At 44.4% G+C, this 24,639-nt stretch overlaps 1 protein-coding gene across 1 annotated transcript in view; it reads right to left on the bottom strand.

Moving 5' to 3' along the window:
* Positions 1–7,555: 7,555 nt before the first annotated feature.
* The window catches only part of LHX4 (LIM homeobox 4), a 65,437-nt gene continuing 48,353 nt past the window's right edge, over positions 7,556–24,639 (bottom strand). Inside the window, exons 3-6 of the mRNA XM_075321218.1 lie at positions 22,073–22,275; positions 16,267–16,421; positions 14,442–14,610; positions 7,556–8,369 (exon numbers count right to left, since the gene is read on the bottom strand). Of these exons, the coding sequence (XP_075177333.1) occupies positions 8,008–8,369; positions 14,442–14,610; positions 16,267–16,421; positions 22,073–22,275 (889 nt within the window). The 3' untranslated portion in view covers positions 7,556–8,007. The remainder of the gene's footprint in view (positions 8,370–14,441; positions 14,611–16,266; positions 16,422–22,072; positions 22,276–24,639) is intronic.

Here is a 24,639-nt window from a genome sequence, read left to right as displayed (position 1 = left end):
ACATAGTACCATCCATAATGCCCCAGAGTTTAGGTAGTAATGATGACCCTTCTGTGCCCCCCCCCATTATTATGATGCCCCCAGTGTACAAGCAATGATAAACTAACACTTTACCATCTCTGAGGATAAGCCATTTCTGGCTCGGTCCTGGCAGTGGAATGGTTATGCCATTGCATGGCTTGCCTCCTCCGCCTTGGCCTTGAGCGGCCGGTGTCCTGCCCGAGCACCTGTAGAGCCGATGCCTCTTCTCTGCCAGTTGTAGCCGCATCTGTGCCCGGTTAGTCTGCACATACTGTGTCCTTTACATATTGGTTAAGAACCTTTAGGATGTAGCTGAGTATCTATACAAAACTAATTATACATTGTCTTTTAATTCAACAAAACATTAAAACTCAGCAATAGAGCCTTGATAACCGAATTCTTTAAGGAGTTTTCCATAATTCCCACTTAGATGGGTCCCTTGAAATTCTAGCGAGCTCCATCCTGGCCCTGATGCCGCTCTGATTCCACACTTTTTACCTTGTGCTGATGGCTTTTTGGTTCTGCTACATCCACGAGTCTGATCTACGTCTGCACAGTGCGGAGGAGCTAAACCACCTGTAGATGCCATCAAAGAACACCTGTCTCAACGGAGGCAACAGTAGGGGCAAATATACATGCACTTTCCAGTGCCAGGGTGGAGGGTGGCACAGAGCGGTCAATGTCCCTGCAGCGCCCCCTCTCCCCGATAACACAGAATGGCCTCATAAGGTGACTATGAACAAGGGTTTTGTAACCAGGCGACCCCCTTTGATTAGAATTCTCATCCTCCGGGACGACCAGAACATTAATACGTATGTCGTGACGTCTTATAGACGTGTTTTGATTAGGCTTATTTTTTTTTTATTGACCTGAACTTCAGAAACCTCCGGATTTATCATTCAGCAGACGGTCGCTGCGCAGCGTGTAGGATATCCACCTCCGGTACAGATCCTCCGTGTCTGCCTGGAAAGACACAACAGCAGCTAGAACTGCGTCACTGCGCCCTTTGATCCAGAAGGATGAGGTCTTATGTGAATCTATGGTAAATATTTAATTTAGGGGAAGCTTCAAGATTTTCACTTATTAAAGGGGGTATTCCCATCTCCAAGATCCTATCCCAATATGTAGTAATAATAGTATTAGCAAATCTCTCCAATTAGAAATGTAGTATAGTTCTCCTGATTAGCTAGGTCACTTACCTCATGTGCAGGGCATTGCAGGACCTTCGGTATCCATGGTTATGACCATGCATATAGTCACAGTTGGTTTGTTGCTAGTGGATACCTAAGCTTCTGCAATGCCGTGCTCATGAGGCAAGCAACAGTGATGGGAATAACCCTTTGAGTGGAGATTGGAAGTGGTTGTAACCATGACTTAACTTAGTCTCACGATCTCTGCTGTGGAGCTCTGCACGGGGGCCGGGCACCGGGAGACGGGGGCCGGGCACCGGGAGACGGGGGCCGGGCACCGGGAGACGGGTCACAGCTATTTAGTTTCTAGTGCTCATAGCTATTGATACCAAAAGTCCTGCAATGCCCTGCACATGAGGTAAGAGATATGGTTATATCAAGAGAACTATACTACATTTCTAAATGAAGGTATTTCGCTAAAATGATTCTACCTACTACATATTGGGATAGGATCTTGGAGATGGGACTACCCCTTTAAGGATAGCGTCGCTGTACGGGTGAGCTTGTGCTGTGTCAGTGCCGCCGCCGCACGGTGTGAGATCCAGCGCTGAGTCAGGTTGGCAATGTGCTATATAGGACATAATGCATCAGTATGAGATGCCTCAGCTTTATCGAGGGATCTTTAATATCAGCTGTGCTCAGGTATTGGGATCTCTTCCTACCAAATTCCATTAATTTCCATCCGTGCGGCCTGTGGTCCCCGCAGCCTTCATATTTCTCTCTGGGTTTACTCCTCTAGTCTAGATTATTAAAATTCCAAGGAATTATTGCAAATGTTTTCAATAATTTCCTCCTTTTCAGAAGCTTAATGGGAACCAGTCACTTCATGGGGCTCAATAAACTTTGCCAAGGAAAGCCATCGATTTCCATGCCATTTTCCCAGCATCCGCCATGGTTTTGATAATATAGCATTGGAATATGTTCATACAGTGGGTTTTTTCAGGCGGTTTTTAAGTGGATCTGCCCCGAAACCGCTAAAATAATCTCCATAAATTGAACAGATTTATTTCTATATGAAAACGACTTGTTCATACATTGAGGCTTTGGAGCGTTTTAACTCCTTCAAGCTTCTAACAAAGAAAGTGAGCGCTGACCTTTCTTCAGGAATCTTCCTCTCTGAAAAAGGTTTGTACTTAACAAATCTAGAGAACAGGGTTACTCAAATGGCAGCCGGGCTTTTTACTTCAAAAACCGCCAGTGGTGAAATGGAGCATAGATCCCTGTACAAGGTTTTTATCTCCGTGATTTTCATCCTTTATCAGCGCCGCTCCGGTCCCGAGGCACCATCTTGTGCCCGTAACTTTTGACTGACCAGAAGTTACGTCACAAGCGCTCAATACAAGTCTATGAGAGCCAGAACGAGTCCACAACAATGCTCTCATAGACTTGTATTGAGTTGTGATCTCTAGCACTCTCCATCAAACACTGGGTCAGAAAATGCCCAAAACCAACAGGAGCAGAGGTGAAAACAGATGAAGATGCCGGAGGGTGATTATGACCCTAGGAGCAGGGGACTTGAATTTAAAGCATCACTCCAGCAGCGAAATATATATAAAAAAAAAAAAAACGCACTAGAGAGGCGCGTTACAAAAAAAAAAATATCCAAAAAATGCCAGTACATAAGATGCTTAAGAAACAAAACACTAACAGAGGTTAAAAAAAACCCAAAAAACTTTAGGACTCAAAAAAACGCCAAAAAGTGCTCTGAAAATGACCCAAACAATGCTACAAACATCTGCTTCACGTTTACAAAACCTCAGAGAAAAGGAGTGAAGCGTCTTCCGGTCCGACCTGCACATACCCAAACATGGTGACCGTTTTACCCAATAGAGGGGGTCTCAATCTTATTTTTTTTCTTTTTGATGTCTAAGGGCTGTATGGAGCAGCGACCTCCGTTGGCAAATGCATGTCCTCTCCTTAAGGCCTCTTTCACACGTCCGTGGTGTAGGTGCGCGTGTGTGTGTGTGTGTGTGTGTGTGTGTGCATGCGCATGTGTGTGTGTGTTTTACATGGATTTTCTCTGTGCCATCCATCTGACATCCGGATAGCACACGGACAGCAGGAGCTGCTATACTTACCTGTCTCCGGCGCTGCTGTTACTTCCGGGTCCGCGCTGAGTGCAGTGAATATTCATGAGCATAATGAGCGGGATATGGAAGCAAGTGACCACAGCGCCGGAAACCTGTGACCTGTGTTTTCTCCGGTACGTGTCACACACATCTCATCAGTGTGTGGTCCGTGTGACACCCGTGCTGCCGGAGAAAAAGGGACATGTCACTATGTGGAGCACACGGACACGCGTGTGCTCCACTTGGACAAACGATCCATGTCAAAACACGGACGTCTTCAGAGACCCATTGAATTTAATGGATCTATATGTGTCCATATCTCCGGTACGTGTGAAAACAGACGTCATACCTACTGGAAACACGGACGTGTGAATGAAGCCTCAGCTTCTTCCATAGCGTTCCTCTGTACAGACAGGAGACATTGGAGCGGGCCATGATTTCTTCTGCTCTGGTTCCCCTGGGATACATGCGGTGTGCGGTATACACTGTATACATAGGTGCAGTAATAAGGGGCCCTGGTACTTTCCTGTCTCCCTGCCTCCATTTACTTTCCTCACCATCTCCCTATCAATGCTCGCTCTTGACATTTGTACTTAGTAGTAATGATCTTGTATTGATTCGTGCACCATGTGGCAGGTTTTTACTAAACCGTCCTAAAACGCTTGCCTGAAAAAAAGCACTTACCATATTTAATTAGTGTAAAACAACCATTATATTAAGACCAACATTAAAAAGTTCACATTTCGGATGTTCTGAAGATCCAATGTGATGGCAAAGTCCGCAGTGAACGCGTGTGATCCATGGCCGCATTTACACAGTAACAAGAGACGCACAATACTATGGGGTATAATGGATACGTAGCAAAATAACGTTTGACAGGTAATGAATGGGAGACTTTAACTGGCCACCACCATAAATTAGCCCGATAATGGCCACAAGCGGCATCTCTGGAGGAGCGAGCGCAGGATTACAAGCACAGCTAATTGAATGTGGAGGGTTATTGCCATCTCAGCTGTTCACGGCCGAGACCAGAATACTCCCTCCAGACTGCGACCAGCGCAGGACGAGCCACACTTTTTTGGTGCATTTTTGTGCCGTGCGTTTTTCTTATTGAACTCAATGGGTGCAAAGTCTAAAAAAAAACTCAGGCAAAAACCGCACCGACAATTGACACGCTGCAGATTATTCTCTGCACCAAATCTGCAAGGAAAAAATATGCAACGTGCGCACAGCGCCTCAGGATTCTCATAGACTTTAATGACAAATCTGCATGCCTATTCTTATGCCACAATCTGCACCAAAACGCACTGTGCGCACACAGCCTTAAACTGGTCCATTTACTGGTCAATGACCATCAAATCCTATACTCATTTTGTAATTCACAAAGCTAAAATAATGTGTGTTCAAAGTGATTTAGAACATCATTTTCAAAAATTACCAACACATCCCACCTGTGACAAAATAAAGCCCATTAATAGAAACCGTATGATGCACCTTTCTGGGTCCCCACAGTAGCCCAACATAGCCGCCCAATATGATGCTGCCCACAATCCCCCCACACTCACAATTCCCCTATAGTATCCCCCACCACACAGTATGACGCTCCAATCTCCTCTCCATACACTATGATGCTGCCCACAATCCCCCCCCACATAGTATGACGCGCCCGTTTCCTGACCATACAGTATATACCATCTCTCCATACAGTATGACGCGCCCGTCTCCCTCCATACAGTATGACGCGCCCGTCTCCCCTCCATACAGTATGACGCGCCCGTCTCCTCTCTACACAGTGTGACGCGCCCGTCTCCCCTCCATACGGTATGACGCGCCCGTCTCCCCTCCATACGGTATGACGCGCCCGTCTCCCCTCCATACAGTATGACGCGCCCGTCTCCCCTCCATACAGTATGACGCGCCCGTCTCCCCTCCATACAGTATGACGCGCCCGTCTCCTCTCTACACAGTGTGACGCGCCCGTCTCCCCACCATACAGTATGACGCGCCCGTCTCCTCTCCATACAGTATGACGCGCCCGTCTCCCCTCCATACAGTATGACGCGCCCGTCTCCCCTCCATACGCTATGACGCGCCCGTCTCCCCTCCATACAGTATGACACGCCCGTCTCCTCTCCATACAGTATGACGCGCCCGTCTCCCCTCCATACGCTATGACGCGCCCGTCTCCCCTCCATACAGTATGACGCGCCCGTCTCCCCTTTATATAGTATGACGCGCCCGTCTCCCCTCCATACAGTATGACGCGCCCGTCTCCCCTCCATATACAGTATGACGCGCCCGTCTCCCCTCCATACAGTATGACGCGCCCGTCTCCCCTCCATACAGTATGACGCGCCTGTCTCCCCTCCATACAGTATGACGCGCCCGTCTCCCCTCCATATACAGTATGACGCGCCCGTCTCCCCTCCATATACAGTATGACGCGCCCGTCTCCCCTCCATACAGTATGACGCGCCCGTCTCCCCTCCATACAGTATGACACTCCACCGTTCATTTCTACTGCATCTGCATCCAGAGGATATAGATAAAGCTGAAATTGGGATAAAATCTCGACTTCCCAGGACAGCTCCCAAATTTGGGACTGAAACCCGGACAGTTGGGAGTTGTGTGATTTACCTTTGCATGAGGGTCCCCGTCCATTGGGACACTGAGTCCCTATAGACCTGCGAGTCACTATATGGCTCCTCGGTGAGGCCCTGTATGTCCCACTACTATCTTCTAGCATAAAATGTGTATGTGGAGTGCAGCATGTATTTTACACACTCTGTGCTTGTGTGTAAAATATAAGAGGTGTCGTATGAGCCCACCACAGGCCTCATATTATATATATATATATATATATATATATATATATATATATATATATATATATATATATATATATATATATATATATATATATATATATATATATATATATATATATATATTTATTTATATTATTATTATTGCATATAACGCCGATCTATAATACAAAAGTGTCCAAGTAGCCTAAGGCTATGTTCACACATTGCAGGGTTTTTTGCATGTTTTTTCATTGGTTTTATGCAAATTAATGCAAATTTAAAAGCCTCTTTTTGCAGCACCAGCAAAATATGAGATTCCAGAAATCTAATGCACACACTCACACTTGCTTTTTTTTCCTGATTGAAATGGAAAACTGCTGCTTTTTCGTGCATTTTTTTCAGAGTTTTTGCAGCTTTTTTTCACCACTTAAAGCAATGAGAAATTGCAAAAACACAGCTGTGGTTTTTGCTGCTTTTGTGGTGAATTTAAAAATTTACTGTAGACAAATGACAGAGCAAAATGCAATAAACCTGCTTTTTAAAAGCAGCTTTTTTTACTGCCAAGAGAGCAGATTTTGCTGCAGAAAAAAAAAAAAAAAAAGTTGCAAAAACGCAATGTGTGAACATAGCCTAAATATTACATTTTTTTTTTTTTTTACTGGCTCTAAGATGCTTAGTAGAAATGAGCGGACCTGTTAAGTTCGGTTTGGCGGGTTCAGCTGGACTTTAAATAAAGTTTGGGAACCGGACTTGACTTGAACCCCAATGGAAGACACTTACAATCCACCATAAACCGATCACTTCCGGGGAAAGTGGGCGGGTGGGAGCGGGGGTTTTCCATTTTTTTGTTTGGTGCACACTACATTGGATCACGCTGTTACCCCCAGTGTGAGCCGATCAAACACTGCAAGTGGCTCACACTGGACTGAGCACTGAGCGTACCCGAGCACTGAGCGTACCCGAGCAACAAGCGTGCCCGAGCAACAAGCGTGCCCGAGCAACAAGCGTGCCCGAGCAACAAGCGTACCTGAGCACAGCGAGGCTCACACGAGTGGTGTTCATACGTAAAACACCCGAACCCTGTTTTTTTTTTTGTAAGGTCCGTGTTTTGTACGAACACCAAACCTCGGGTTCGCTCATCTCCAATGCTGAGGGCTGTTTTTGCTTTCTTCTATCCTACATTGAGTAGAGGGAGAAATCATACAATCTCATGACACTCATTTCTCCAAGGTACAATCTGCTGATACATATTTTGGAAAGTAAAATATACTTTTGCCCTATAGAAATGCACTAGACTCGGTGTTAATATTCTTAGTAACTACGGACCATTCCACCACCAATCTCTATCGGTAATGTTCACGGCGCACGTATCCGGGACGTCTCGTAGAATCACTCGTTAGAGAATGAGATAATAAGCTCCGATCATCTCACTATTTCATTTATTCGGAAACACATGATTCTGTCCCACAACAAATGCTGCAATAATGGTATAGATTGTCGGTTGCATGTCACACTGATGGTCTGGGCCTTCTAGAAAGACGGTGGTTTTGCGGATCCTTCTGTTTTCAAGTGGCAAGATGACAAATACTCATGAGCATGGACTCTTGAGAACTGAGAATAGTGGGAAGACCGGTCTCGTGATCACCCAGGATTAGGTAGGGAGATTCAGACCCCACAAAAGTGCAAACATTTCGTCTTTATATCAATACATTGTTTTACCGAGCATAGTCTACGGAGCTCCACCACCCTACACCGTCTCCAATTCCACTTGGTATAGGTGTCAGTTTAGCAGGACTGTCCAAAAAACTTTTTGGGGAGCATGTCATTTTACTTAAGAGATTTCCAAAGGCTGAGTGTGGTGTCTGCAGAGTTTGGCAAACTCGATGATCATCTAGAAGGTCTGATCTCAATCCCTTTTCTTTAAAATGGAGGATGGTCCATGTCATCTAACCAGGAACCTGGACTGGTTGGGAAGTCTGGATAGCCCATGCTGCTTTCTGTGGAGATGTCGGAGGTTGGAGCAGCCGGGAGGGCTCGTAAAGGAGGGTGGTTGAGGAGCCCTCCTGCATTGTCCATGTTGTAGGGTAACCCATGGGATGGAAGGGATGAAATAGAAGAGGGGGACTGTGGTATATCATAGGGGCTACCGTCGTGAAGTTCCTGGTAGGATTGTCCTGTTGCATCTATTGTAAAGCCTCCATTGACTAGAGGCACATTCACAAGGTCCCCGCCTGTACTGTAAAGACCGGCCGTCGATCCCAGCTCTGACAAAATCTGTTCATCTGTGGGTAAAATAAAAATACACAATGTAAAGGAATAAACAAAAACCCAAAACTTTATTTCATTAATTGCTGTTAAATTGCATCATGGTCCTTAATCAAGAACGCTTAAATTATCATTTTGATGGATGTTACTTCCGTTATAGAAGCATATTTTTTAGTTTAAAGGCGTTGTCCAGGCTTGGGGTTCAAGTCTGCAGTCACTCTACACAACTGCAGACTTGTGTGTCCTCAAACCATGGAGTGTGCGCACTGTCAGGATTTGCTGGGTACAAGTAGGCAATTTTTCATTATGTAGTCATGTGCCTACTAGACATGCACAGTGTCACTCAATACAAGCATGTCTAGTTGGAATGTGGCCGGAAGTATACAAATCACATACTTGTGGTCACATGACACAGCCTGCTCTTGGTGCTGGCACCAGAGAATCCTGACAGTGCGCACTGTGCATGTCTTCAGGATTCACAAGCCTGAACAACCCATTTAAATTGTTATTTTCACTTTATGTCACAGATTAAATGATAATTTCACAATCCTGAGAACAAGCCTCCGAAGTGCCCCATTTTAAAGGAGCGATGGCTGTGCATGTGGGGCATTGCTCTCAGGATTGACGGGGGTCTCCCAGTGCTCAGCAACTTATTACTTATTTCATAATGAGAATAACCCGTAATAGGTCTGTAATGTACTGATATAATATTATACTACAATCTAATATATAAAGCTGTGTGTGTGTGTGTGTATGTGTGTGTGTGTATGAATGGGTGTGCACGTGTCCCCTAAAGGAATCCGCACCGTCACATTTTCAATCACAACATTTTCCACAGACGCCTCATGTGACTCAGGGAACGTCATAGACTATGTTTTGAGGGGAAAATTTAACCTCGCGCTTTACAGTTATTCACCAAAAAACCTGCTTACATTAAAGTCAATGGAGCTGGGAACTACAGGTCATTAATAGGAGCCGTGAGTGGTTGCTATAGGTAACGAAGGACATTCCTAGTATAAGAAGCTTATGTGTGAGGTAATATGATTTTGGTGGAGAGACCGACAGAGAGGGAGGGAGGGAGACCGACAGAGAGGGAGGGAGGGAGACCGACAGAGAGGGAGGGAGGGAGACCGACAGAGAGGGAGGGAGGGAGACCGACAGAGAGGGAGGGAGGGAGACCGACAGAGAGGGAGGGAGGGAGACCGACAGAGAGGGAGGGAGGGAGACCGACAGAGAGGGAGGGAGGGAGGGAGGGAGACCGACAGAGAGGGAGGGAGGGAGGGAGACCGACAGAGAGGGAGGGAGGGAGGGAGGGAGGGAGACCGACAGAGAGGGAGGGAGGGAGGGAGGGAGACCGACAGAGAGGGAGGGAGGGAGGGAGACCGACAGAGAGGGAGGGAGGGAGGGAGACCGACAGAGAGGGAGGGAGGGAGGGAGGGAGACCGACAGAGAGGGAGGGAGGGAGGGAGGGAGGGAGGGAGACCGACAGAGAGGGAGGGAGGGAGACCGACCGACAGAGAGGGAGGGAGGGAGGGAGGGAGGTAGGGAGGGAGGTAGGGAGGGAGGGAGGGAGGTAGGGAGGGAGGTAGGGAGGGAGGGAGACCGACAGGGAGGGAGGTAGGGAGGGAGGGAGACCGACAGAGAGGGAGGGAGGGAGGGAGACCGACCGACAGAGAGGGAGGGAGGGAGGGAGGGAGGTAGGGAGGGAGGTAGGGAGGGAGGGAGGTAGGGAGGGAGGGAGACCGACAGGGAGGGAGGTAGGGAGGCAGGGAGACCGACAGAGAGGGACAGAGACCGACAGAGAGGGAGAGAGACCGACAGTTACTATCCTGGGGAACGCCGGGTACTACAGCTAGTAATAAAATAAATATCAAACATTCTAATATTTAAATAAACAATAGTAAATAATAACAGTCATTACTAGAAATTCAAGCTCTTGAGTGCAATGTATAAAGCATGGATTTGTGTCCGCAGCTGAATGTCGGCCAGGGGCGAGGTTCCAGGACATGTCATTAAACATGACAAGTCCCAGTATAAAGCTCTTCTTTATAGTATACTAAAGCATGGATATAATGAAGAAATTAGTCTGATATAAAATAATAGGCAGCAGCCCTGAATTATAAGCTGCTTAATATTCCAAACGCACAAAAATCATCATAACCCAGTTGATGGCTGAACTCGAGGAATGATGAATCGCTCTTCTGCGTCCCTATTTATTTGATCAATTGCCCAGTTCACGGCCGTGTTTGACAAATGGACTGCGGGGAATACTGCTCAGGTATTTACTGGAGATGGAGCGGGGATTGTAACGACCGATCGCTGTCAGCTCCGATGTGGCTACAACTTTCCCGCAGCTCTGGAAAGTGGCCGACAAATACAAAGTTCATTACAATGCACCATATTTCATAAGAACACAGCATGAACTCCCATAATTCACTGGAACTTTAAGGCTTTGGTGAATTGCTTTGCACTTTTTAAAATGGACCGTCTTCAGCATTCCAGATGTTGCTTGATTCCGAGCCAGCCACCGGCATCATGAAGTTAATGGAGCGCAAGCAGAATTTTTTATGGGCGTTTATGGGCATTGAGCTTTATGTTCTTCTATGCGCACTATTATTTAAAGGGAATGTGTCAGAAAACGGCCTATTGATTAAATCTGGTATTTCTGGTACATGCATTTTTAATACTTATTTCACGATCATAATCTTTATTAAAAAAAATAGTGTTTTTAATAAAGATTATGATATGGAAAAAAAAGTGGTTTAAAATACATGTATCAGAAATACCCAAAAAAAAACAAAAACCTGTCTCTGATGATAAGGAGTCTGCTGAAAACTGTTCTTGCAAATCAAAGTCCGTGGAGCCTCTGTTAGGATTCTCAACACAGAAACCAGCCAGATATCCCTCCGGGAAGGACCCAGCCAAGGAGTGGCTCTTTTTAGGAGACCACCATAAAGGGCCACTTAATATGGTGGTTAAGTCAATATCCAACTTTTTGACAAGTTTAAAGATATGACAAAGGAAATACCATGGCCAGGTAACCATCCACAGACCGCTGTTTCGGGGTATTGCCCCTCATCAGTGTGGAGTAGGATTCTGGCCAGGTGGGAGCAATGCCTAGTAGACCAACAAGACAAAGTTCTGTTCTTGAAAGGACAGGACGTAATAGTGTGAAATAGCCCCTTGCTCAGTGGGAATATTCACACTAACCAAGGCGCTATTTCACACTCATACCTCCTGTCCTTTCAAGAACAGTTTTCAGCAGACTCCTTATCATCAGAGGCAGGATTATAATGATAGGTAACTCCCCTATACACAGCTGATAACACAGGATCCACCAATAAGAATAGGCTATGTCACACCTGACTGGCTGCCCCCAATGATCTCTGCAAACACTCATTAACCCCTTTACCGCCAGGCGATTTTCTGTTTTTTGGGGTTTTTTTCCTCCCCTTCTTCCAAGAGCCATAACTTTTTTATTTTTCCATCAATATATTCATATGAGGCTTGATTTTTGCAGGACGAGTTGTACTTTTGAATGACACCATTCATTCTGCTTGATATTGTACTGGACAAGAGGAAATAAATTCCAAGTGCAGTAAAATTGTAAAAAAAAAAAAAAGAAAAAAAAAAAAAAAAGTGTTTTTTTTTTATTTACCAAGTTCACTATATGGAGAAAGTGACCTGGCAATATTGTTCCCCAGGTCGGTACGAGTTCATAGATAGCAAACATGTATAGTTTTACTTTTATCTTAGTGGTGAAAAAAAACTCCGAAAAAAAGTTTGTAGAAACAAAAAGAATTGCGCTTTTGTCGCCATTTTCCGAGACCCGTAGCATACTCATTTTTTGGGATCTAGGGCTCAATGACGGCCATGTAATGGATTTTATATTTTCATAGATTGGACATTTCTGAATGTTGCAATACCAAACGTGTATTTATTATTAATATTATTATTATTATTATTATTGTTTTATTTTCAATGGGGCAAAAGAGAGGTGAATTGAACTTTTAGGGATATTTTTTGATACTTAAAAAAAAATTCATTTTTTTTTTACTGATTTTACTAGTCCCCCTAGGGGACTTTATGTTTACACAGTCCAATTGCTTCTACTGATCAGATCGATCAGGAGAAATGCTGATTTCCTGTGAGTGCTGGCGCTCTGCCGGCATTCACAGGAAGTGAGTCATGGCAGCAACGGGGTCATCAGCTTACCCTGCGCTGCCATACCAACCCATTGGGTCGCCAATGGCGGCGGGGAGCCATATGTGGGAATTGCTGCAGGCTTGCCATATGAGCCTGCGGTAAAGGAAACCGAGGATGTAAATATATGTCCTAGGCCATGAAGGGGTTAAAAGACAACATAAGTAATCTTGCAATTTTCACACTGGCCACAGATATTTTAGACTCATACTTGCTGTCCTTTACAAGACTAGTATTCAGCAGGCTCCTTATCATCAGAGGCAGGATTACAATGACAGATAACACCCCAATGCACAGCTGATAACACAGGATCCACCAATAACAATAGCCAATGTCACCCCTGACCGGCTGCCCCTTGCTTCACAATGACCTCTGCAGACACTCAAAAAAAAAAAAAAAAAAAAAAAAAAAGATAGTACTGTACATGTGTTGTTTCCTGAACAACAGGAAGATACAGTCTAAACGAGACCCAGGGGCCAATGTGAAAATTGCAAGAGTTCAAATTTTTATTTTTGAAATATATTTTACATGTATCCCAAAAAATGTATTTAAACAATAGATCATTTTCTAATGACACATTCCACTGCAAAATCTTCAAACAGGATATCAATCTAATATATAAAGGGGTGTGTGTGTGTGTGTGTGTGTGTGTGTGTGTGTGTGTGTGTGTGTGTGTGTGTGTGTGTGTGTGTGTGTCCGCTAAAGGAATCCGCACTGTCGCATTTATAATCACAAAATTTTGCAGAGACGCCTCATGTGACTCAGGGAGTGTCCTAGACTATGTTTTGAGGGGAAAATTTAACCCTGGACTTTACAGTTACTCTCCAAAAAACCTGCTTACATTAAGGTCAATGGAACTGTGAGCTACAGGTCATTAATAGAGCTCTTATTGGTTGCTATAGGCAACTAAGGACATTCTTAGTATAAGAAGCTTATGTGGGAGGTCATATGATTTTGGTGGAGAGACAGACAGAGACAGACAGACAGACAGAAGCTTATGTGTGAGGTAATATATCAGTAGACAAAGACACATAGAGAGAGACAAAGACACACAGAAACAGACACAGACAGAAACAGACACACAGAGACACACAGACATGCACACAGACACTGATACAGAGACACACAGACTGATACCGAGACAGACACACACACACACAAACTGATACAGAGACACAGACTTGACACACAGACACACACGGACAGAGACACACAGACTGACACACGGACAGATACACCCAGAGACTGAGACAGAGACACCCAGAGACTGAGACAGAGACAGAGGCACACAGAGACAGAGGCACACAGAGACCGAGGCACACAGAGACCAAGACAAACAGTTACTATCTTGGACAACGCCGGGTACTACAGCTAGTATTCTAACTATATTTTAAAAAAGTGGTACATATTTAGAAAAGCAAGGCTGCGGTCTTCCAGAAACATCACCACACCTGTCCATCGATTGAGAGCTATAGAAGCTCAGCTTCATTGATGTGAGCTGCAATACCCTGCACAGCCTGAAGGCGAATGTGGCACTATGAACAAAACCTGCCATTTGTTTTTCTTTTTGTTCCTATTTCAGTGCAATTTATGTAATTTGATTTACCCTTTTAACATAGTAATAGGGAACCACAAAGAAGGCGGTTTCCAAAATTGCAAAACTGAGCAGCAGAAATCATCGAAAAATACTGATGACAAAATCTTCCAATAATAGATTTGTAATTATATTGGATTAAGAATCAATGAAAGACAATAAGATTTTCTAAAACCCCAAATGCACCTTATAAGTCACATTCCATGTGTCTAGGAGCATTATCATAGTTTGGGGGTACTTTATAGGGGGTACTTCGCTTAGGAAGGCTCAGAAGCTTGGAGAATTTACTAACCTCTGTAGCTTAATTCGCTGTCGCTGACTCCGCAATCCTCTGCAGAACTTTCCTTTCCCGGCTTTCCCACCCGCGATTTCCTCACGCTTTTGTAGAACTGACCCCATCGCTGCCGGCCTGCGTCCTTTTTCAGCCTTTTCTCTTTAGCTCTTCTGTTCTGGAACCAGACCTAAGAGAGAGGTCACATTAGGCGATGGACACGAAGGGCCCATATTTTGCAATCTTCTCTTTTTATGTCTTATTGTAGTTAATGATTTTTTTTGCACCAAATTAATCAAAGTCCACAAATCTTGGCAAAAATGAAATAAAAAAAACCCAAAACATAAAATATATATATATGTGTGTATATATATATATATATATATATATATATATATATATATATGTGTGTATAATTATATATATATATATATATATATATATATATATATATATATATATATATATATATATATATATATATATATATATATATATACATATACATATATACACATATATATATATACACACACATATATATATATATATATATATATATACACACACACATATATATATATATATATATATATATATTTACATACATACATACATATATATACACACACAAAACACTAAAAAAAACTTGACAAAACTCCGGTGCATATGCGATAATGAACAGGGCTCACTGTATATGGTAATGTTGGTGAGGCTATAATATTCCCTAATTCTACATTCTACATTAAAGGGAATGTGTCACCAGATTTTTGCTACCCCATCTGAGAGCAGCATAGTGTAGGAAAAGAGACCCTGATTCCAGTGATGTATCACTTAGTTTCCTGAGTGGAACTGTTGTGACACAATCAGGGTTCTTAGATGCAGCTTGTAGCAGAGCTGACAGAGCTAACCCCGCCCACACCACAGCTCTGTGTACATTGTCTATAGACAGTGAGCTGCTTATCAGAGGAGGGAATGTGGATGGACCAGGGCTCTGTGTGTACTGTAGCCCAAGCACCTTTTGATAAAACCTTCATTGCAAGTAAACAACAGCACACATCACTTAATTTAGTGTTTAACCCCTTAATTCATATTACCCCAAGATTACATAGCAAAAACCTGCTGACAGATTCCCTTTAACTCTGCCCTGCCAAGAAACCCTTATCCAGTGTTGGATGGTCATGTTTTGGTGTAACGATATAGTTGCTTGTAAAGTCAATTCAAGTATAGTTTATTTGTCCACAGGGGTGAGACACGCTCTATGGTTGTTTAGTAATGGACATTCCACCCATTATCCCTGATTTTAAGCACCATGATGGTCAAATGTAAAACCACAAAGGTCTCCATTGTAACATCAGAATGTACTCATATGGAGTACAGATGATGGCAGTGATGGGTCCGCTCAGCACCTGTTTCCCAGTAATTCTGAAGATATGCAGCTGCAGGAGACTATTCTGATTAGCACAACACTCAGAGGAGACAGGGGCTGAGCCATCACTGCCATCATCTGTACCCCAAATGAGCACACTCTGAATATCTATGCAGCTTAAGGCAAGTACGGTAGAATGGGGAACAGCACGGGATTTGGAAACCATACCATAGCAGAGAGATTTATTTGTACCGGAATGAAGACAAATTCACTAAAAAAGTGAGTTGCAAAGTTTCCATGTTGGACAAAATTATTTAAAAAAATAAAAAAAAAATGTACTTTTTACATTTTTTTTTTTTACTGTTGACTGCAAGTAATGTTATGGCTGACCCTTAGACATATACTTCTCAACGAATAACACCATCAAAGCTGTTTTGAAATGGATGGATTGGACTGTACTATCCTCATGTGATGTACCTGCACCACCCGCATGTCCAGCCCGGTCTCGGAGGACAGCTGTTCCCGTACGTGCCGGGCCGGTTTCGGCGAGTTCTTGTAGGCGTTCTTTAAGGTCTCCAGCTGTTTAGCGGTTATCGTGGTACGAGGCCTTTTTGCTCCACCCTCTGAATCGTCTGTAGAATACGGGGGACATAAAATGACATTATTTCATTACATTTTCAATTTCTAAAGACACAGAATACTATGAATTGCATGTAGAGCCATTACATAATATAATTAAAGGGGTGGTTCACTAGTTAGCTTTCATAGGCACTTCGATATTATGTTGATAAACAAGGTTTCTCTCAAATACCTTGTGTTGCCAATAGTGTCTGTGAGTGGCTCTATTGTGGTCCACTCATCCCCATCACGTGACCCCCGGGCTCCGTGACCTCTGATGTCCGGTGATGTCACATCAACTTCCTGTTGACCTGACATCACCGCAGCCGGCCCCAGTCTTCCTGAGTGACTGAGCTGTGGGCAGCGTTTCACCACTCGTCACAGCCCAGCGTCGCTCCTGCTTGCCATGCTCTGCAGTGGTTGAAAAGGGAGCAGCGAGATGCTGGGCTGTGACAAGCGGTAAAACTCCGCCCACAACCCAGTCACTCAGGAAGACTGGGACCGGCCTCGGTGATGTCAGGTCAACAGGAAGTTGACGTGACATCACCGGACATCAGAGGTCACAGAGCCCGGGGGGGGGGGGGGGGTCATGAGAAGGGGATGAGCGGACCGCAATAGCACAGCTCACCGGCACTACTGGCAACACAAGGTGTTTGAAAGAAAACTTCTTTCTCAACATAATAACGATGTGCCTATGAAAACTAACCAGTGAACCACCCCTTTAACAATATCATACAGGGCTGCCCCAAATTACTGATAAGTGCTTTTTAAGAAAATAATATTTGTAGGAGCCAGGTCCAGAAGCCACGTTGGTTGCTCATTGCCGCTGGACCAGAGCCCATTGAACGTCCTCCTAGTTGCGGGCATCTCAGGTGCTTCCTCTGGTTTGTAGGCCGGGCACTATGCACACAGGAGCTCGAGCCGGGCCTGATAATCAGAAGAATAATCAAAAAGACTACTGGAATACCATTGCAAATGTGAACAGGGTACTAGCTAAAAAGTACGCAATTTATATAAAGTGAAAGCTGCACCCCAAATTCAGAGAAAAAAAAGAATAAGCATAACTGCTTTATGGTACATAAAGAAATGAAAAACACAATTAGCCATATCAAAAATTGGAAAAAAATTAAAAATGTGACATTGCATAACTGCTAAGGATTATTTGAATAAAAGATATTTTGCTATTGTAGCGATTAATTCATTATTGCCCGATAACCACTTCACGGTAATCTCTTATTTATCGGGTCCCTAACTGAATGTTACCTCAACGTGCGGTTAAAACCTGCTTGTGTATGGAAAGCCAGGGACCTTCCCATACACAAGCAGGTTGTAACCGAACATAGAGGTAACATTTAGTTAGGGACCCGATAAATAAGAGATTACCGTGAAGTGGTTATCAAGAAGTAATGAATTAATCAATATAATAGCAAAATATCTCTTTTAGTCAAATAATCTGTCTGTCTGTCTTGCTCCAAAATGACGTCATTACAGTGACAACCGTCGCATTGGCCGCTCGGTCCGACCCCACCCCCCGCCCACATTGGCCGCGCCCCCGCACACGTTGGTCGCTTGGCCCCGCCCCCCCACACGTTGGCCACTCAGCCCCGCCCATGTTGGCCGCTCGGCCCCGCCCCCCGCACACGTTGGGCACCTATACACCTCCCCCTGCACACATTGCGCACCTATACACCTCCCCCAGGACTACTCCTCCTATTAGACATCTCCCCCCCAGGACTACTCCTCGATGGGGGGTGCGCAGCATGGGGGTTGGAGCACGATGGGGGTGCACACGTCCCCCCAAAACACATACAGCCTCATAGGTTACTGCAAAAATAGTCCTGGGCACATGTCTCACATCAGCGTGTGCCGCCGGCACAGAATACACACGCCGATGTGAGACATGGGCCCAGGACTATTTTTGCAGTAACCTATGAGGCTGTATGTGGACAATAGGAACCTTACCTTAAAAACTCCCCTGATGAGTGGCAAATACGAAACGCGTCGGGAGTAAGGGAGTACTGGAGTGAATACTTTTCTGCAAAAAATGGGATGGTTGTTTAACCCCAATATAATTATGTCCTGGTGAAGATGGACTGGGAATGACTAGAATTTTGGAAAGTCAACCCTGATGCCTGGAATCTGATGCCGGGGAACGGTCCTACATTCAGAACTGGTGAGATCTTTCCATATTTGTGCTAGCAGATAATGCTAGGAGATGAGGATGTCTGCTTAATACTGCCCCAATAGAAAAATCTTTGGGCAAATTGCTATTTTCTCACCTTATAAAAAACTTGTATTCCCCACATTATATTCCTTAAATCTGTCCGGAGGGGCGGTTCCCCTAGGAGGGATATTTTGGAAAAATTGAGTGATTGCCATCAGATTATTTCTATGGTGGAGCCTCTGGGGAAACGTTTATTATAACAGTGCCTTACATGGGTGTGGCTTCGGTCTTGCGTTTATGAGCCAGCACCTATGTTCTTTTATATAAGTGTGTCTTTGTTTGATTTTATGGGACCATTGGTCTTTTAAAAATGTTCTGAGTAAAAGTTAAATTTTAGGAGTGTTTATTGTATATTTTATACCCATACTGCTATACTTGATTGACCACTTGATTTGGGCATTTTCTGATTGAAAAAAATATCCAGCTGAAAAATATAAGAGTATAAAGACATTAAAGCAGGGGATCACAACTGATTCTTTTTGTGAGGTAAAGTATTTCCCTGTCTGTTTGTTTAAAAATGTTTTACCTCCAAGAAAGAATTATTTGCAATCCCATAATCTGTAATGTCTGTAAACTCTTTTGCGTCCTCCTCTGCCCAGAATATGTGTTGTGATCATTCCACATCTCCTGGGCCGGGGAAGATGCACAAGAGAGTATAAAGACATTATAGTACAGGATCACAACTGATTATTTTTGTGAGGTAAAACACTTCCCTGCTTGTTTTTTTTTTTTTTTAAATGTTTTACCTCATAGAATTATTTGCAATCCCGTGCGGTAATGTCTGTACACTCTTTTCCATCCTCCTCTGCTCAGACCACATCTCCTGGGCCGGGGAAGATGCAAAAGAGTTTACAGACATTGCAGTGCAGGATCACAGCTGATTCTTTTTGTGAGGTAAAACATTTCCCTGACAGTTTTTAAATCTTTTCCCTCAAAGAAGAATCATTTGTGATCACACGCTGTAATGTCTTTATACTCTCGTTTCCTCCCTGGCCCAGGAGATGTGTATGATCAGACCATGTCCCTGTACGGCCAGACACAGCCATTACACAGCACATAGCAAGGACACGTATATAACATTATCTCAGCACAGGAACATTTTTTTTAAACACATCCAATTATGGAAATTATTATTATCTCAATATCTATTGGTTAAAATGAACTTTGTTTCTACCAAAAAAACCTTTAAGTTACGCCTCTTTTGGGGTGTATTAAAGTAGCTAACTCTACTCAATGTGATTGGAAATGCCAGATAAATGGATCCGCGCTATTATGGATCTTGCACGGTCAGTAGCGGTGTACCACCTTTAGCCTTGTTGTATATATACATACATCAGTATGTTGTAGCGTCAGTTTTGCTCCACAAGGTGCACTGCCCCTCACTATGTAATAGCTCTGAATGTACCGTATATTTTCCGGTGTATATTATAAGTAGCTGCATTACCCGTAACGAATCTTAAGTATAGCAATAGAAAATGCATTAACAAAATAATTATTTTGCACATAAAAGTCACAAACTAAATATTCGTCACCACCGAAATCATATTACCTCACATATAAGCTTCCTATACTGACAGGGTCCTTCGTTGCAACCAATCAGCGCTCCTTGATCTCTAACAAAATAGAAGCAGAGCTGTGATTGGTTGCTATAGGCCACCTGATAAATATCCAGGGTAACTGTCAAAATATTATCTCAGACTATATGGGAGAGAAAAGGCGCAATAGGGTCTTACCCGATATATTGGGCAAAATCATAAAGAAGTAATGCACTCACCTGATCGGGTTGTGCCAGTCACAACACCATTGATAGCAAGAATGAGCGCCCAAGCGGTCCAGCAGCAGCCCTGCTACACAAGAGGAACATCAGAAAAAAACTGGAGGAAAAACAGGTTTTATGCCGCGCTTGAAGACCACAGACATTGATGTCGGAACAGATGATTCTTTTATTGTTTCATTCCTACGCGTTTCGGAGATCCCAACTGTCTCCTTCAGGGAAAAGCTTTTCCCTGAAGAAGGAGACAGTTGGGATCTCCGAAACGCGTAGGAATGAAACAATAAAAGAATCATCTGTTCCGACATCAACGTCTGTGGTCTTCAAGCGTGGCATAAAACCTGTTTTTCCTCCAGTTTTTTTCTGATAAAATATTATCTCAAACATCCAAACAGTTTGTGTGTCTCTCTTTTAGTGTGTGTGTGTGTGTGTGTGTGTGTGTATGTGTATGTGTATGTGTGTGTATGTGTATGTGTGTGTATGTGTGTGTCTCTTTGTGTGTCTCTTTTTATGTGTATCTCTCTGTCTGTCTCTTTCTCTGTCCATAATAGGAGTATTATACATACATACATACATACATACACACATACATACATACACATACATATACATACATACATACATACACACACATACATACATACATACACACATACATACACACACACACACACACACATACGTATATATACACATACATACACATACACATACATACACACACACATACACACACATACATACATACACACACGTACGTATATATACACATACATACACATACATACACTCAGCTTTATATATTAGATGGTAGTAATAGGGAATTACAATGCGTTTCGCTTCATTAGAAGTTGCGATGTATTTATGACCATTGTCTTCTTTCTGATTCACGGATTGAATGTATTATAATTCAAGAACTCCTCATCATTCACCACATGACAAATCGCAGATCTGGGAAGAGGCTTCATCTATTACCAGAAAACGGTTCTTCTCGCTTTGATGCTGTCAGTGATGATGTCATGAAACCAATTACTACATTTTATTTCAATCTAGCGCTTGACTAAGAAAAAGTAAGTGCGAAATTTACATTGTGATGTATGGTGCAGCGTGGGCCGAGATCAGTCCGGGGATTGTCCGGCTTCACGATGGACACGATGCGTCGCTGCATTCAGTATACAGGTCATTTTACTGTATATTTTACTCTGAGTAACATTTCCTCTGTAGCACATCATAAAATCACTATCCAAATAGTCCCCCAGAAAACAAACAGATGGTAACTTTTACATTTTTCCCATCTGAAAGACAAAGCTATCGTTCTTGTACACAGGCCTTCATATTAGGCGGCTAGCTTCTACTACTGTCCAGAACGTCATTTGGATGCTTCTATCCAGCTAATAAAAGGTGGACAAATGGGTATACCAATAACAGCTGGTCTGTAGGGAGCGCTGGGTGTCGGATCCCCACTGATCTTACTGATGGCCTAAACTGGTAGAAGGTCATCTATATATTGTGACCAGACACTCCTGTAAGTACAAAAACTTTCAAGGCAGATGTTTTCTTCTACATAACAATCCAAAGTTCAGCCCAATCATGTTCCAGCTCCACCAAGGAAAATCAATATTTCTTGCATGACTTCCTACCAACGATGTACAAGATAAACAATGTCTCACCGTTCTGCTTGGCGGTCTCGTAATCCTCTTTACAGACTAACCGTCCATCCTCCATCAGGTAAAACTCATCTCCGGTGGCCAGCTGTCGACTGCAGATGATGCAGGAGAAGCAGTGGAGATGGTATACAAAGTCCTGGGCTTTCCGTACCACTTGCGTTGGGGGGATCCCTTGCTGACAGGCTGTACACTTGGTGCCAAATCGTCTGGTAAAAGTTAATAGAGATATTACAGATTACTGGAGAGAAAAGTAAAACTTAGTCAAGAAATTTCAGTCTTTGTTTTCTTTTCAAAACTTGTGTCATCCACCAAATGGAGGCGAAGCTTTAGACATGTAATGTCACCATATGGTGTATTTTACTATTCATTATCAATGTCTAAAGCGGGCTTTACACACTGCCATATCGGTCTCGATATCGCTAGTGTGGGTACTCGCCCCCATCTGTTGGGCGACAAGGGAAAATCGCTGCCCGTGCCGCACAACATCGCCCAGACCCGTCACACATACTTACCTACCCGGCGACGTCGCTGTGACCGGCGAACCGCCTCCTTTCTAAGGGGGCGGTCAGTGCAGAGTCACAGCGACGTCACTGAGCGGCCGCCCAATAGAAGCGGAGGGGCGGAGATGAGCAGGACGTAACATCCCGCCCACCTCCTTCCTTCCGCATAGCGGCCGGGACGCAGGTAAGGAGAGGTTCCTCGTTCCTGTGGTGTCACACAGAGCGATGTGTGCTGCCGCAGGAACGAGGAACAACCTCGTTACTGCTGCAGTAACGATATTTGAGAATGGACCCCCATGTCACCGATGAGCGATTTTGCACGTTTTTGCAACGATGCAAAATCGCTCATCGGTGTCACACACAACGGCATCGCTAATGCGGCCGTATGTGAGTCACCAAATCCGCGACCCCAACGAGATCGCATTAGCGATGTTGTAGCGTGTAAAGCCCCCTTAAGTCTCCATAATTACAGAGACTTTGGTTGATTTGGGTTTTGACTCAATATTGGGCTCCTAAAAACAATAGAGTCACAGAGGTTCAGCCAAAGATGATTAAGGTTGACTTTAGAACCAATCATTTTGGCCACGATCTATCTTCGATCACATCGGACTGATGACCTGTGTGTACAATGACTCCGAATATGATATTTTTCATTAACCTCCTCCCAGGTATTTCCGTCACTCATTACATTAGTTACATAAGTGGCGCCCCTGGGCTTCAGGCGCCACAGGGTATTACACCACTTTTCAGGGGTAATATCTATCCAGAGTTAGGAGGGGGTTAACTGCCGATGCCTTCACAAAACACACACACACACACACACACACACACACACGCGCACACACACACAACAGTAAGGTGCCTTCCCACAGGGGGCTGGACTAGGGAAGACAGATAGTTAGCCATCACAAAGCATGGGACTTTCCCCAGTCGCTAGGACAACCACCGGGGTTGGCTCCACATGGGGTAGAAGTAGGCGCAACCATCACACTTAGAGCAGAACCTTCCCGGGCACAGCTTGGGATAACATCTAGCACTGACAACTGGAGTTAAAGTTTCTCTTTCTTCATGGGCCCGTGGCTTGGAGCAGGAGGCTCTTCCTGGGTTCCGGATAGCAACCGAGTGACACTTCACTAAAATACTTTCACCGGCACCAGCGGTGACCGCCGACTATCCGGGATTGGCTGGAGCCTATCGTGGTGATCGGTACTCTGGGGCAGCGCCTGAACTACTCGTGAGTAAAAGACCTGGAACCGCAACACCTGCCTCGCGCTGCAGCGCCAACTGGGACTACTACCACCCCCGTCAGTCCTCATTCATCCTCCCTGGGGTAATCCTGCTCCGCCTGTGGGGAGTGACACCATCTCGGCTGCAACCCTCATCATCAGCCCCGGAGAGCAGCACCCACAGCGACAGCCCATCTCTGGCCACGTACCACAGTTGGTGTCACGAGCATAAAAGACTTTCCTAACCATCACTACCACCCTCGTCCTCCGTCCTTCCTCCCATCCACCGCCTTTCCTCCCCTTCTGAACGTCTCGGGATCATGAAACCGGGCCAGACCAGCCCGTGACGATGCAGAGGATCTGCACCCCCCAGTCTGGCGACGTGTTGGGTGAAAACCCCTCGACCCCAGGGTGTTACACACAGGTTGAAAAAAGCCCTAGGTCCATCTAGTTCACCCTTCCTCCACCAGTTCAACATTTTGTCATTAAGTCATTTATAACCCCCAATGTTGTGTCCTGAGGAAATCCTCCCCCTGATATAAAGCTGTTATAGTATCTGCCATTACTACCTCTTGTGGCCGCCTTCCATAGTCTGACTGCTCTAACTGTAAAGAACCCTTTTCTATATAGCTGCTTAATCAACTTTCTTCCACTCGCAGTGACTGCCCCTGGTCCTTAGTATTGTCTTTGGAAGGAATACGTCCTGCGCCGTCCTTTATATGGACCACACATGTATTTATACATATAAATGAGATCTCCTCTGAGACGTCTTTTTTTCTAAGCTAAACATATCTAACTTTTTCCACCTCTCATCATATGTGAGGCCTCCATTACTCCTGATACG

The sequence above is a fragment of the Anomaloglossus baeobatrachus genome, chromosome 8 (assembly GCF_048569485.1).
Source record: "Anomaloglossus baeobatrachus isolate aAnoBae1 chromosome 8, aAnoBae1.hap1, whole genome shotgun sequence".
Lineage (NCBI taxonomy): Eukaryota > Metazoa > Chordata > Amphibia > Anura > Aromobatidae > Anomaloglossus > Anomaloglossus baeobatrachus.
This window is presented reverse-complemented; position numbering and strand designations above follow the sequence as displayed.